Source organism: Callospermophilus lateralis, chromosome 3 (genome assembly GCF_048772815.1).
Source record: "Callospermophilus lateralis isolate mCalLat2 chromosome 3, mCalLat2.hap1, whole genome shotgun sequence".
Lineage (NCBI taxonomy): Eukaryota > Metazoa > Chordata > Mammalia > Rodentia > Sciuridae > Callospermophilus > Callospermophilus lateralis.
Genome location: NC_135307.1, coordinates 117,212,345 through 117,228,027, shown reverse-complemented (window position 1 = coordinate 117,228,027; position 15,683 = coordinate 117,212,345). Strand labels below are relative to the sequence as shown.

Genomic DNA, 15,683 nt, shown 5'->3' with positions numbered 1-15,683 from the left:
ACCCGCGCCAAGCCGGAGAGTTGGGCGTCTGGGTGGCTGTGCAAGCCTCCGGGCTCTTCTCACGCAACTCCAGGGCACCGCGCCCCGGGCCAGGTGGGGCCGGGATGGGCGGCCCGACCTCTGCCCCCTGGAGGGATGTAGCAGGCGCACGCAAGCTACCTTGGGGAAGCTGCGCGCCAGGCGCCCCCTCCCGGTTCCTGGGCTCCCACCCTCTACCTCGCCCCGGGACTCCCAACCCTCTCATCGGCCACCCGCACGAAGCCCCACTCGCCGCCTAGTTTCTCTGTATCGCCAATGAAAGCTGTAGCAGTCCTGGGAATCAAGAGGGAAGCTCGAGGGCGGGTGGGTCCCGGGTGGAGGTGTCCCTGCGTTGCAACCTAAGGTGCCCCTAGGAGGTGGCAGCGAGCCGTTAGCGCTCAGCTAGACTATACGCCGTACCATCTATTCCCGCCCCTCCATCACGGAGTGCGAACTTCTACTGGCCGTCCAGGCTCTGGGAGAACAGGGCGCTTGTGGCCTTTTGGGCCCGGTGACCATGGGGCTAGGGTCGCTGAGCTTCTCATGCAAGCTGGGACTCACTAGCCCCGGGGAAGGTGGTCACCATCCAGCGACCCTGCCCCTGCCTGCCTGCCACCCATTGGCTTATAGTGGGTAGAAAAGCACTTGCCCACCCTGTGTTCTGGTGGGCGTAAAAATGATGGAGATGAGTACAGGTGCTCCAGGATGGAGCCCCCATACCCTCTCTTCAGGTTGTCTGGGACTTCTCCATCAAACCCCTCCCTTGGCTGGGTTCTGGGGCTGTCCATGAAAGGGGGGTTCTCAAGTGTCCCCAGTCCTCACCCTCTTCCGTGGCAGTACCTAGATGAGGTTCCCGTATTGGGTTCTCATCTATACCCCTACCCACTTCTCCTTCCTGAAGAGACCATCCCCCTCCCTGCCCCTCCCTCTGTCCGGTCCCGGAGCTTCAGAAAAGGAGGCGTGGCCGCACGCACAGCCTCCTATAAAGGTAGTGGTGTCTGCACCCTCAACCTGAAGGTGGCAGTTCCCTGGAGTCTTCCCTGAACCTCTTTGGGGTCTCTGCCCCACAGACCACTGTACTTAGCTCAGCACCTCCTCGGAGGCAGCAGCAGGTGAGTGTGATGGGCAGCTTCTGTCTTGCTCCTTCCCTCCCACTAAAAAAAAAAAAAAAGAAAAAAGAAAAAAAAATGGTGACTCCAAGTCTTTCTAGGTAGCAGCTAGTCTAGCACCACCAAAAAAGGAGGCTAAGAGCAACTGTAGTGACTAGGTAGTCTGGTCCTTTAGTGGGAAAACTGAGGCCAGAGAAGAAAAGAACTTGCCCAGGGTCCCATGGTTAGCAACAAATCTTTAGATAAAGACACCCTCCTTTCAGGATTCCAGGACCTATGCTTCCTCTCTATCTCCGTTGACTCCCTGACAACTCTGGGGCTATCTGGGATCCTGGAAGAGGACACACAGCTGAGGGAAGCTGGGAGTATGTGTAATCCCTCCCTCAGAGTGTGTGACGTTGGGGGTAGACCTTCTCCCTGGGTGGGTAGGGGTGAATGAGGGCATGGGATGGGTTCTTACTTGCTTTACTTTGCTAGCCCTGATGGCCTCTACCCTCCAAGGGTGGCTTATCAGAGCTGAGATGCCCTGGCCTGGTCAAGAGGGGCTGATCACAAGCCAGGCACACAGAAGCACACTGTACTCAGGAGACCGAAGCAGGAGGATTGCAAGTCCAAGCTCAGCCTGGAAAACTTAGGGCTAGAGATATAGCTCAGTGACAGAGTGCCCCTAGGTTCAATCCCCAGTAGGGGGTGGGGAGGTTGATCTGACCAGGAGTCCAGGAGCCTTTTCTACTCTGTCAACTGTGTCCTTTTGTCCTTTGCTGTGAGACCATCAGTTTGATGCCAGGAGCTAGAAATACCAGTCCCTGAAAACTCACCAGTCATATCCCCCTTGGCCTTTTACTATTTTTCAAAGTCTGGAGGTCCTTGGGAGCATTTATTGTGTGGAAGGGAATACCATGGCACACCAAGGCTGGCAATATCCCCATTTCACTAAGGGAATCAGAGATCTATAGTCTTTGGGGATTCAGCTCCTCCAGGAAGCCTCCCCACCCCTGAGGCAGCTGTAGTGCTTGAGGGAGGAGCCTACATCTTGTCTTGTGTGGTTCTCTTTTAAGGAAACCTTGCAGGCAAGACTGTGAGGTTACCCAGGGCAGATCAGGGTCTTCTCTTTCCTAGAAAGCAGCTGGGCACTCTGAATGGGGAAATATTGTCTTACCCTCTTTTGCAGGTTATGTAATTGGAACCCAGAAAGGTAAAACAACCAATCCAAGGCCATTTGGACTAGACACTGGCTCTCTTGACCTCTAGTCTAGTTCTCTAGCAGATGCCCCAGGCAAAGCCTGATGCTTGGGAGAGAGTGGTTTGTGAATTTGTACATCCTTTCTAGGACAAGCCTAGAAGGTCTTTTCTCAGCTTCTGTTAAATTCAGATCCATTCCTGATTTCCCTTACTCCAGTTTGCAATTTTCTTACAGCCCTGACCTGGTGGGAACTGTCCATTTATTCTTTGTCCTTTTGGTGACTTGCAAAGGTGTGTGTGTGTGGGGGGGGGTAGCCTAGACAACCTATTCATTAAGAATTGAGTGCAACAAAAATCTGTTCTGGATTTCTGTTACTGGGGACTCAATCTGACTGTTTTTCAACTACTTTTAAACTGTGGAGCAATTGAACTCAGAGAGCTGGGACTGAGAACAGTATGGCTTGGGCAGTAGCCTTTCTGTCTCCTGTCCCCTCCCTACTATGCCCCAGGGTTTGGCAGGATTCCTTAGGTCCTGAGCAGTAGAGAAAAGGGTTCTGGGGGACATTCTCTCATTGATCTTCAAAGGAGGTTCCTGTGACAGCAGGTGGATACTCCAGGAAGCTTTCCCTGAGAGTTCTGAGTCCTGACTCTTACTGATTTCTGGGTGATGGTGGGCAAGTCAGTGTCCCCTCTATAGGTCAGTTTCCCCAAATGTGAAAACAAGCCAAAGGAGCAGATGATCCCTAATTCCTGAGAGAGCATGGTTTTCCCAGGTGTAAGGACACAAAGGGTCTTGAGGTGACCCATATTTGTTATATGTTTATTTGAATATGTTTGTGGGGAGAAATAATGGGAAGCAAATGATAGTACTGGTACTATATGAAAACCACAGAGAAATATTAGAAGATGCTGTTTTAAATTGGTACAGCAGTTAATAGAAGGTGTTGTGAGAGTTATAATCACAGCTTCTTGGAAGGCTGAGGCGGGAAGATGGCAAATTCAAGGTTAGCCTATCTATCTCAAAATAAAACATAAAATAGACTGGGGTGTAGCTCAGTGGTAGAGTGCTTGCCTAGCATGTGCAAGGGCCTGAGTTCCAAGCCCAGTACCAAGAAAGTGTTCTGAAAGCAGGTGGGGAGTCTATATCTAACACTTCCTGTGTGACATTGAACAAATTACTTAACCTCTCTTTGTCTCACTGCAGTCTCCCTTGTAGCTAATGGCCAAGACTGAAGGACAAATTACTGAAATTCTTGGTACACTTAACAGTTTCTGCCAACTCCCTTCTCTTTTTCGTGCCCAGTGAGCAGTTCTGACTGAGAAGTTTTCTCCTTTCTTTGACCAGCATATTGACATTTTAGGATATTGGCTTCTCCCATCCTCCATCTGATGGCTTGATTTTTTTTTTTTCCTTTCCTATCAGCAGCCACCTCCACAGATCATGCTTTCTGGTGGACTCCCGCTCTCTATCTCAGCCGCAGAGCTGCTCCTGGCTGCTGCCATCTTCTGCCTGGTATTCTGGGTGGTCAGAGCCTCAAGTCCTCGGGTCCCCAAAGGCCTAAAGAGTCCACCAGGGCCCTGGGGCTGGCCCTTGATAGGGCACATGCTGACCCTAGGGAAGAACCCTCAGGTGGCTCTGGCAAAGCTCAGCCAGAAATATGGGGACGTGCTGCAGATCCGCATTGGGACCACACCTGTGGTGGTGCTGAGTGGCCTGGACACTATCCAGCAGGCGCTAGTGAGGCAGGGTGATGACTTCAAGGGCCGGCCAGACCTCTACACCTTCACTTTTGTTACTGATGGCCAAAGCATGACCTTCAGCCCAGACTCTGGACCAGTGTGGGCTGCCCGCAGGCGCCTGGCCCAGAGTGCCCTGAAGAGTTTCTCCATAGCCTCGGACCCCAGTTCTGCATCCTCCTGCTACTTGGAGGAGCATGTGAGCAAGGAGGCTGAGTGCTTAATCAGCAAGTTCCAGGAGCTGATGGCAGATGTTGGGCACTTTGACCCCTACAGATATGTGGTGGTGTCAGTTGTCAATGTCATCTGTGCCATTTGCTTTGGCCAGCGCTATGACCATAACAACCAAGAGCTGCTTGATCTAGTCGACCTGAATAATGAGTTTGGGGAGGTGGCTGCCTCTGGATACCCAGCTGACTTCATCCCTATCCTCCGCTACCTGCCCAACCCTACCCTGGATGGCTTCAAGGACCTGAATAAGAAGTTTGAACACTTCATTGGGAAGCTGGTCAAGGAGCACTACAGAAAATTTGAGAAGGTAAAGCCTAGGGAGAGGCAAGTGGGTGATGGGAAGCAGAGATAAGAGGAACAGCATGGGGTTTGGCAGGTTCTCAGGGAGGCTTCATCCTAGGGATTAGAATCTGTTAGTGGAGTGGACTCCTTCTTTGGCAGGAAAATAGAACTTTTCTTGATTAGCCCTTCTATGCTTCCATCAGAGAGCAAGAGCCACTGAATAGCCACCCCATTCAGGATCTGGGCCAGTTGTTGCACGAATCAGGAAGAGTTAGTCTCCTGGCCTCATAATAGAAGAAATTTAAAAAGCACATGCAGATGATGACAGTACCAGACTCTGCATCAGGAGTCCCTTGGGTTGGGGCTACCAGTATTCTAAAGTAGGAAAGGGCCTTGGAGAGGCAGAGAGAAGTGGGGATAGCAGCTGCAGGGAGTGTCACCTTTGAACAAAGGTGCTAGTGATAGCAATAGTGAGGAACCAGGCCCAGATGGAGAGGTAAGTCTGGTCCTAGGATCTTGCTCACCTGTGTGTCCTTCCTACCCAGGGTCACATCCGGGACATCACAGACAGCCTGATTGAGCACTGTCAGGACAGGAGGCTGGATGAGAATGCCAATATTCAACTCTCGGATGAGAAGATCATTAATGTCGTTTTGGACATCTTTGGAGCTGGTAAGAATTACCCCATTGTGCTATTGCTATGTCCATGTACCCTGATCTGCCACCTGCCTAACTTCTCTATTCTACCCTCTCCAGGGTTTGACACGGTCACAACTGCCATCTCCTGGGGCTTAATGTACCTGGTGACAAACCCTAGGATTCAGAGAAAGATCCAGGAGGAACTAGGTAGGTGGTGACTCAGTTGAAGGGGCTCCAGTCAAGGTCTCGGAAGCCCCTTAGTACATCCAGACCTTTGTGTTTTGCAGACACAGTGATTGGCAGGGAACGGCGGCCCCGGCTCTCTGACAGACTCCAGCTGCCCTATATGGAGGCCTTTATCCTGGAGCTCTTCCGACATTCCTCCTTCGTCCCCTTCACCATTCCCCACAGGTGAAGCCTCACAGCCAGTTGTCATCTGATTCTGGCCTTATTTTAGTTTCTACACCCAATCAGGAGGAAGGGATATAGCATGGGAGACAGGGGGATTCCCATGAGACCCTGAGCCTGACTGAACTTCCTCCTTCCCCAGCACTACAAGAGACACAAATCTGAATGGCTTTTACATCCCCAAGGGGCGTTGTGTCTTTGTGAACCAGTGGCAGATCAACCATGACCAGTAAGTTGAGAGGGATGGCCAAACTCCAGGGTGGGCTGGGCCCACCCTGTCCTGAGCTTCAGATCTTCCTATTTATGGGCCACTTGCCCATTCCCTGTCCTTTGGGGCTCAACCTACTTGATACTTCCTGAGATGCCACCTCAGCTGCCTCTGCCTGGTTACAGGAAGCTGTGGGGTGACCCATCTGTGTTCCGGCCTGAACGGTTTATCACTTCCAGTGGCACTGTGGACAAGACACTGAGTGAGAAGGTCATTCTCTTTGGGTTGGGCAAGCGCAAATGCATCGGAGAGACCATTGCCCGCTTAGAGATCTTTCTCTTCATGGCCGTTCTTATGCAGCAGCTGGAATTCAGTGTGTCACCGGGCATGAAGGTGGACATGACCCCCATCTATGGGCTGACAGTAAAGCATCCCCGCTGTGAGCACTTTCAGGCACAGGTACGCTCTTGTGGACCTGAGAGCCCTGAGGCCTAGACTCTGACTGCAGGGGTCTGAGATACTATGCCTGGGGGCAATCGCCTTTGTCTGCCTTATCTCCAGACAGGAGCAAACAGGGTCTCTTGTTTGTCAGACTCCAGTTTCTGTTCAGGAAGGGCCAATACTTGTGTCTAAGAGGAGCAGAAAGCAGAGAAACTGTGTGGACTGTCTTGACACTAGGACCAGGACTAGAGAGAGGAGTGGTGTTTCAGTCACCTTCTCCTTGTCTCCTTTCTCTATGTCAGAATAAAATATTATTTTAAAAATGTTTGTATACAGGGGCTGGCGTTGTGGCTTAGTGGTAGAGCACTCGCCTAGCACATGTGAGGCCCTGGGTTCAATCCTCAGACCACATACAAATAAAGAAATAAAATAAAGATATTGTGTCTAACTACAACTAAAAAAACAAACAAAATGTTGGGGCTAAGGTTGTGACTTAGTGGTAGAGCACCTGCCTGGCATGTATGAGGCGCTGGGTTTGATCCTCAGCACCACATAAAAATAAATGAAGGTATTGTGTCCATCTACAACTTTAAACAAAAAAGTTTGTATACAATGACCTTTTTATTCTAGCTTACATTGTAGTTACATGTGTGCATTTGTCATATATAAGAGCTTAAGAACAATTTATTTGTTGCAATAGATACAATTCTAACCCAAGCATCCAGAAATGTGCAGGAAATATTTAATTGAACTGAATAAAAAATTTTACCCACAAGCCCATGGATGAGTGTTTTTCTGAGTTTGGATGAAGCCATCAGTCATGTGCATGTCACCTCCCACCCAGTCTTGTGCTAGGTTTTCCTATTGGGGGGACGAAGGAAAGCTGGCAGTGGACAGGTGAAGTCACTGCTCTCAGGCAGCCTGTATAGGGGACAAGACTGTCATTTCACTGACTTCCTCCTTCTCTAACTTATCACACTTTGGTGGAGAGTTCTCTCTGAAGCAGACACTGGTAGTACAAGATGAATAAAGCAGTCTCTGGCCAGGGCACTGTGGCAAAGGCCTGTAATCCCAGCTATTCTGGGAGGCTGAGGCAGGAGGACTGCAAATTCGAGACCAGCCTCAGCAATTTATTGAGACCCTCTCTCAAAATAAAAAATAAAAAGGGCTGGGGATGTGACTCAGTGGTAAAGCGCCCCTGGTTGCAACCCCCAGTACGAAAAAAAAAAAAAAAAGAAAAAGAAAACTAAAACAACCATCTCTGCTTTCAAGAGTCTCCCAGACTGTTTGAGGAGACTGACTCAATTTAGGGTGATCAGAGCTCTACCTGACATGCACATAGGAGGGGAGGGTCCAGAGCTCTGGTGGCAATATGTTATTTTTTGGTGGGGCTGGCTGGGAAAGGGGATGCTGAGAGACTTCCCAAGTCTTGGGGATATCTCAGCTAAGCCTTTCATGAAGGACAGGAAGCAATCTCACTAGAAGGGCTCTCAGCTCAAAGATTGGAACTTGCTCCCCTGTGTTCATGCTCTGATTCTGCAGACATAATATACCCCAAAGCTAATCAGGTGGAGAACAAGGTCTTTGACTGTGGTATTCTCATTAGCCCACATTTCAATGCTGAAAATCCCCATCTATTTGGAAGAGCAGAGTTGCAGTATCCTGTAGAGGTGGAAATTAGACCCACATCATCAGGAGCCATTCTGACTAAGAGGCTAAGGGGAGACACATCTTGGGATTTGACCTTCTCCCAGCCCTATCCCAGCCCATCCTGTCTCCTGAACATTGGGTAGCAGTTGCCATTCATGCTGTCTGGCATATGTACATGGCTCCCACTCACCAAAAGTTTCAGGTCACCATAAGGAACAAACTGAAATCAGCGGGAGCAAACTCTTTGTGTGGAGATGAGCTTTTGGTACCCATCACCCTTATATTGATTTGATTTTTTTTCACTTAAAAAATAACATATGTTGGGGGCTAGGGCTGTAGCTTCCTCATATGCATGAGGCCCTGGGTTCGATCCTCAGCATCACATAAAAATAAATAAAGATACTTTGTGTTCATCTACAACTAAAAATATCTATATTTTAAAAAATAACATATGTTGCCAGGTGCAGTGGCACACACCTGTAATCCCAGTGGCTTGGGAGGCTGAGACAGGAGGATTTCAAGGTCAAAGCCAGACTCAGCAAAAATGATACACTAAGCAACTCAGTGAGATCCTGTCTCTAAAATACAGTATAGGGTGGGAATGTGGCTTAGTGGTCGAGTGTCCCTGAATTCAATCCCTGATTACCCCCCAATTTTTTTAAAAAAATAACATATAACATAGATAAACCTTGAAAACATGCTAAGTGAAAGAAGCTAGAGAAAAAAGGGGACATGCTGCATGATTCTATTTACATGGAAATATCAGAAAATGCAAATTTGTAGAAATAGAAAGCAGATTAGTGTTTGCCAGGGAATGGGAAGTAAGGGAAATGAGAGGTGCAGGGTTTCTTTTGGGGGTGATAGAGGTATTCTAGAATCAGACAGTGGTGATGGTTGTACCTCATGGGTTATGCAGGTTAAAATGGTAGAAAAAAAGATTCACTTTAAAAAAGATGGGGAAGAAAAAAAAAAAGATGGGGAAGGAGGAATGGAAATAGCACACACAAAACAATTTATTAAACCTATTTTCAGTAATCACATTGGTAAGGGTAATATTAATACTGCTCTTTTGAGTTGGGCACGGTGGTGTGGGCCTGTAATCCCAGCAACTCTGGAGGCTAAGGCAGGAGGATTGCAAGTTTGAGGCCAGCCTCAGCAATTTAGTGAGGCCCTTGGCAACTTAGCGAGATCCTGTCTCAAAATAAAAAATAAAAAAAGGGCTGGGGATTTAGCTTAGTGATAAAGCCCCTAGGGCTTCAATCCTCAGTACCAAAAAAAAAAAAAAAAAGTATTATTCTTTTAATATTATAGTGTGATGTGGTAGTTAGGGAGACAGGAGGAGGAGGAAGAGGGACTCAGTGGGAGGATAGGCTTACTCTTCATTTTGCACAAGTTGAAAAGTGCACCAGACCAGGAGGTGAGAATCCTTCTCCTGGGCTTGGATGATGCTGGCAAGACTACTCTGCTGAAGCAGCTTATGTCTGAAGACATCAGCCATATCACCTCTACACAGGGTTTTAACATCAGAAGTGTACAATCATAAATCACAGGGTTTTAAACTGAATGTATGGAACACTGGTGGACAGAGGAAAATCAGATCATCCTGGAGGAATTATTTTGAAAATACTGATATCCTTATATATTTAATTAACAGTACAGACAGAAAAAGATTTGAAGAGACTGGTCAGGAACTAGCTGAATTACTAGAGGAAGAAAAGCTGAGTTGCATGTCAGTGCTTATCTTTGCTAATAAGCAGGATTTTCTCATAGTGGCCCCTGCCTCTGAAACTGAGGAAGGACTGAGTCTGCACACCATCCATGATCCAGTCTTGCTCAGCACAGGAGAATCAGAATGACATAAATTGGGTCTGAAAAAAATGTCAATGCAAAGAAGAAAAAAAATCTAGACAAATGCAGAGCTGTGGGGACTGCATTGGGTCCTGAAAAACACTGACCAAATGTTTTTCCAGCTGTGTACAGCTCCAGCTGTTTAAGAGAGGGAACAACACAGTTTAAAAAGAATCCTCATTACAGCAGTAAATTTAACTGATCTCTAAGGTTCAGTATCATTTTTTAAAAATTTTAGTTGCTGATGGACTTTTATTTTACTCATTTAGTTATGTGCAGTACTGAGGATTGAACCACAGTGCCTCACACATGCTAGGCAAGCACTCTACCACTGAGTCACAACCCCAAACTCTCAGATTCATTTTTCAAATAAAGAAATTATATTTTTCCTTTACAAAAAAGATTGTAGTATGATTCAGGATTAAACAAATAGGTAATTAATGAAGATAGTCTACTTAATCATCTCTTTTGTCCTGGGGAACCAGAATTTTTGTTATGGAAAGAACAAATGCCAAATGTCTTCTTTGATATAAGGAGAGTAACTAAGAACAGAGTAGGGACTAAGAGCATGAGAAGAAGATTAACATTAAACAGGGATGAGAGGTGGGAGGGAAAGGGAGAGAGAAGGGAATTGCATGGAAATGGAAGGAGACCCTCAGGGGTATACAAAATTACATACAAGAGGAAGTGAGGGGAAAGGGGAAAAATATAAGGGGGAGAAATGAATTACAGTAGAGGGGGTAGAGAGAGAAGAGGGGAGGGGCGGGGGAGGGGGGATAATAGAGGATAGGAAAGGCAGCAGAATACAACAGACACTAGTATGGCAATATGTAAATCAATGGATGTGTAACTGATGTGATTCTGCAATCTGTATACGGGGTAAAAATGGGAGTTCATATCCCACTTGAATCAAAGTGTGAAATATGATATATCAAGAACTATGTAATGTTTTGAACAACCAACAATAAAAATTAATAAAAAAAATAATGACAAAATTTACAGTTCTGAAAATTGATGATCCAATAGTGAACTCTTTCATGCTGATACATCATTGCTCCTAGGAAAGTATCTAGAATGTAAGAAAGGCAATGATACTGGGTACCATTCCCATGGTCTCAAAGTAGGAAGAAACGTCATAAAACACAACCTAAGATTCAATAGCCCCTGTACTACCCTTGATATTTAGACCAAATAAAAGTTTAGATTTACAACTACTATTTGTTTAGAAAACATTATACTATGAAAGTATATAGCAAACAAATATTTCAAGAAATGTTAAAAACACATGTTCAGTATATAAGTGAAAAAGATGCTGTATTTTCAATAGTTTTGTTGTTATTTGATTGCCAAAGTAAATTACATATTTTCAGAACTAAAAAAAAAAAAAAGAAGAGATACAGATGAAACATAGAAATGGTTAAGTTAAATGAACTCATCCTATGTATCTTCCTAAGTGTTAGGGGAAATAACCAACTCAGCAATGAGTAGCCTAATTCCCTAACACCACATTATTATTAATTTTTTAAAAAAGTTAGGCCAACAATTTCACTTCTAGGTCAATTCAAAAGAATTGACAACAGGTGTTCAAACAAAGACTCATATAGGGAATGTTTATGACTGTATTATTTGCAACAGCCAAAAGAATGGAAATAACCCAAATGTTCATCACCTGCTAAATAGACAAACAAAATGTGGTATATCCATACAGTGGGTTGTTATTTAGTCATAAGAAGGAGTGAAGTCTGAACATATCTAAGTATGAACACATGACCATATTACCCTTTGCAATTGTTCCCACCCTCCTCTACATCACTCAACAAGTACAGACAGTACTGTACTGCTCACAGAGGTGGTTTCACAGTTCCATTCCCAAAAGACAGTATTTTCTATATGAATTTTAGCAAAGTGATATTTTACTACCTCTATATTTAACATACAATGGACACTTCTAAACATCTAGACAGACTAGGAGTTTCAAGTAAGAACTCAATTTGTTCACTGTGTACAGGATAGTCTTGAATAAAATTGCACATATGTAAAAATAGTTCTATTTTGAAAATGTCTTCAAAATGTGACTATTCTGGCCCTTCACTGACCCAGTGGGTTATAATGCTGAAATTTTCAGAAGACAATCTTTCCTAGGTATTTCAACACAAAATATACACAATTTGTTTATTAATTCTACTTTTGTCATACACTGGCAACTTCTTTAACATCTAGAAAGGACTAGATTAGGACTCATTTGTCCTTTATATATACTACATACAGACCAAAGTAAAACATGTTCAGACATGAGTTTTCTATATGTTTTGTGCATTTTGTTTTGTTGTGTATCTAGTATATAGGTGGACAAACGAGCCCAGGTTTTGTAACATCTAATCTCTAGATGTTAAAGAGTGTATGACCAAGTAGTTAGAAAAATTAGCACATTTTGTACATTTTTCTGTTGAAATCCATAGGAAAGCTTTCCTCTATCAATAACTTTTAGGTGTGAATTCGCTCAACCATCTCTAAGCATTCATGTTTCTACTTGTTCACTGGATTGAAAGTAGAGAAAGGAAGTGAGGACTGAAAGGTTCAATGACAAAATATTAGAACATACTTCTGATTACAACCATGGTTGTGTGTGGAATTTTATTTACCAGTACTATGTGCATAGTGGACAGGTTCTTATGTGGAATATCTAGTTCTTCTATATATTTAGAAGTGCTTGATGAACTTAGAAGTAGTAGAATAAAACTTTTTATAAATAGCTTTTAAAAACTGATGGGAAATACTGTGTCTGGAATTGTTAAACCACCTCTGAACAGAATACTGTCTGTACTTGTTCACTGGGTTGAGGGAGGCAGGAGGGAAGTTGCAAAAGGTTTTGTTAAGTGTGCTGGACAATTTCAGTTTACCCATTGCTTTGCAATGTGCATTTTATTTAACTTTGCTTTCCTATATATATTGTGTATATACTGGACAAAGGAGTCTTAATTTTATAATATATAGCCTCTAGATATTAAAGAGTTGCCAATGTATAACAAAAGTAGAGTTAGTAAACTAACACACTTTGTACAAAAAAAAAAAAAAAGGAATGAAGTACTGATACATACTACAACACGGATAAGCCTTGAAAATATTACATTGAGTGAAAGAAGCCACACACAAAGGCCACATATTGTACGATTGCATTGTATTTATATGAAACATCTGGAGTCAGCAAATCCATAGAGACAAAAGGCAGACTAGTGATTGACAGAGACTGGCAAAGAGGGAGGAAATAAAAGTATACAGATTAGAAGGGAGAAATCAAATTGTCTTTGTTTACAGTTAACATGTTCATCTAAATAGAAAATCTGAAAGAAGTGACAAAAGTCTTCTAGAATTAATAAGTGATTATAGTAAGTATTATGGTTCTGCAGAAATGTTCAGAGGCAAAATGATTAGATCATGAGAGATGTAACCTAATCAGTGGATTAATCTATTTGATTAATAATTTGAAAGGGCTACTGTACTGGGTGGTAACTATAGCTAGTACGGTGTGGCTGGAGGAAGTAGGTTACTAGGGGCAAGGCTTCTGGGATTATATTTTGACCCTTGATCCTTGCTCCCTCTTTCTGCTTTCTGGCGGTTGCAAGCTGAGCAGTTTTCCTTTGCCATGCCCTTCTGCCTCAGTGTTCTGCCACACCTTCCGCCCAGAGCAATACAGTCAGCCAACCAAACCTCTGAAACTGGGAGCCAAAATAAACTTTTCCTCCTCTAAATTGTTCTTGTCAAGTACTCTTTTAAAAAAATTATTTCAAGTTTCAAAGTTTGTTTGTTTGTTTGTTTGTTTAGTTGTAGATGGATACAATATCTTTATTTTATTTTTAAAGCCAACACAGTAAGGCTATAGGATACAAGGTTAACGCACACACTTAATTTGCTTTCCTATATATCAGTGATGAACAAGTAGAGTTTGAAATTAAAGCATTAAATTGACCTTAGCACTCCCAAAATAAAATATTTAGGTATGAATCTAACAAAACATGTAAAAAAACTATATGAGGAAAATCACAAAACTCTAATCAAAGATATCAAAGAACAAATACAATGAGAGATATTTCATGTTCCTGGATAGAAAAACTCAATATTGTCAAAATGTCAGATATTCCTAATCTGATCTATAGATTCAATGTCAATTCCAATCAAAACCCAAGCACATTATTTTGTGGGTATTGACAAACTGATTCTAAAATATATATGGAGAGACAGAAGACCCAGAAGAGCCAACTTAATGTTGAAGGAGAAAATCAAAATTATAGAACTGACACTACTTGACTTCAAGAGTTACCATATAGTAATTAAAACAGTGTGGTATTAGTGAAAGAATAAATAGATCAATGGAACAGAATAGACAGCACATAAATAATTAACTGATTTTTTTAAAAGAGCAAGGCAATACAATGGAGCAAACATCTTTTTTTTCAAGAAACACTGCCAAAACAAATGGACCTACACATGCAAAAAAAAAAAATCATCTGGATAATTACCTTTCAAAAAAATTAACTCAGGCTGGAGATGTGGCTCAAGCGGTAGCACGCTTGCCTGGCATGCGTGCGGCCCGGGTTCGATCCTCAGCACCACATACAAATAAAGATGTTATGTCCACCGAAAACAAACAAACAAACAAAAATATATATTAAAAAATTCTCTCTCTCCCTCTCTCTTAAAAAAAAAATTAACTCAAAATGGGGCTGTGGGTGTGGCTCAATGGTAGAGCGCTTCCCTAGAACATGTGAGGCAATGGGTTCAAACCTCAGCACCACATAAAAGTAAAAAAATAAAGGTTGAAAAAAGGAAATGATGTAATGTAAAGAAATATTAACTCAAAATGGATTAACCTAGGGCTGGGGCTGTAGCTCAGTGGTAGAGCACTTGCCTAGCATGTGTGATTCACTGGGTTTGATCCTCAGCACCACATAAAAATAAATAAAATAAAGGTATTTAAAAGAATGGATTAACCTAAATGTAAAATACAAGACTGCAAAATTCTTAGAGGATAGCATAGGAAAAAACCTAATTGACCATGGGGTAATAATAACTTTTTATGTACAACACACAGTATGATCTGTGAAATAAATAATTGATAGGCTGACTTCAGTAAAATAAAAAACATCACTCTTTGAAAGACAATGTCAGAATAAGACAAGCCATAGACTGAGAGAAAATATTTGCAAAAGACACACCTAATAAAGGCCTAGTCTTCAAAATAACACAAGAAATCTTAAAACTCAACAATAAGAAAATAATCCAATTTTAATTGGGCATTTTTAAATGGGCAAAAGACCTGATCAGACTTTACCAAAAAAGATACACATGGCATATAAGTATGTGAAAAGATGTTTAGAAACATGTAATTAGGAAATTGCAAATTTATCTATTATAATGGCCAAAACCCAAAACACTGATACTACCAAATGCTGTTAAGGATTTGAATCAAGAGAAACCTTTCTTCACAGCTAGTGGGACTGCCAAATGGTGTATTCACTTTGAAAGAGTTTGACAGCATATGAACTAGCAGTCACACTCCTTGGTAGTCACACAAAGGAAATGAAAACTATGTCCACCCCAAATCCTGACATGGATGTTTACAGCAGTTTTATCCATAATTGCCAAAACTTAGAAACAACCAAAATGCCCTGTTGTAGGTGAGTGGATAAATTGTTGTGCACCCAGATAACAGAATATTAATTCAGTACTAAAAATAAACTATCAAGACGTGAAAAGACACAGAGGAATATTAAATGCATATTACTAAATGAAAAAGGCCAATTCCAACTAAATGACATTCTGGAAAAGACAAAACTATGGAGACAGTAAAAGGATCAGTGGTTGTTAGAGGTTGAGGAGTGAGGGGTGACTAGATAGAGCCCAGAGATTTTTTTTGTTTTTTTTAGTTGTAG

At 43.1% G+C, this 15,683-nt stretch overlaps 1 protein-coding gene across 2 annotated transcripts; it reads left to right on the top strand.

Annotated features, from left to right (window-relative positions):
- The first annotated feature begins 1,045 nt into the window (after positions 1-1,045).
- Positions 1,046-7,017, top strand: Cyp1a1 (cytochrome P450 family 1 subfamily A member 1). 2 transcript variants are annotated; one of them, XM_076851086.2, is made up of 7 exons: positions 1,046-1,130; positions 3,736-4,584; positions 5,105-5,231; positions 5,316-5,405; positions 5,486-5,609; positions 5,749-5,835; positions 6,000-7,017. In XM_076851086.2, the coding sequence occupies exons 2-7, from the start codon at positions 3,751-3,753 to the stop codon at positions 6,307-6,309; spliced, it is 1,572 nt and encodes a 523-aa protein (XP_076707201.1). In that variant the 5' UTR covers positions 1,046-1,130; positions 3,736-3,750; the 3' UTR covers positions 6,310-7,017. The 2 variants fall into 2 exon arrangements, with proteins under 2 accessions (XP_076707201.1, XP_076707200.1); XM_076851085.2 differs by having other exon boundaries at positions 3,733-4,584.
- Positions 7,018-15,683: the final 8,666 nt, after the last annotated feature.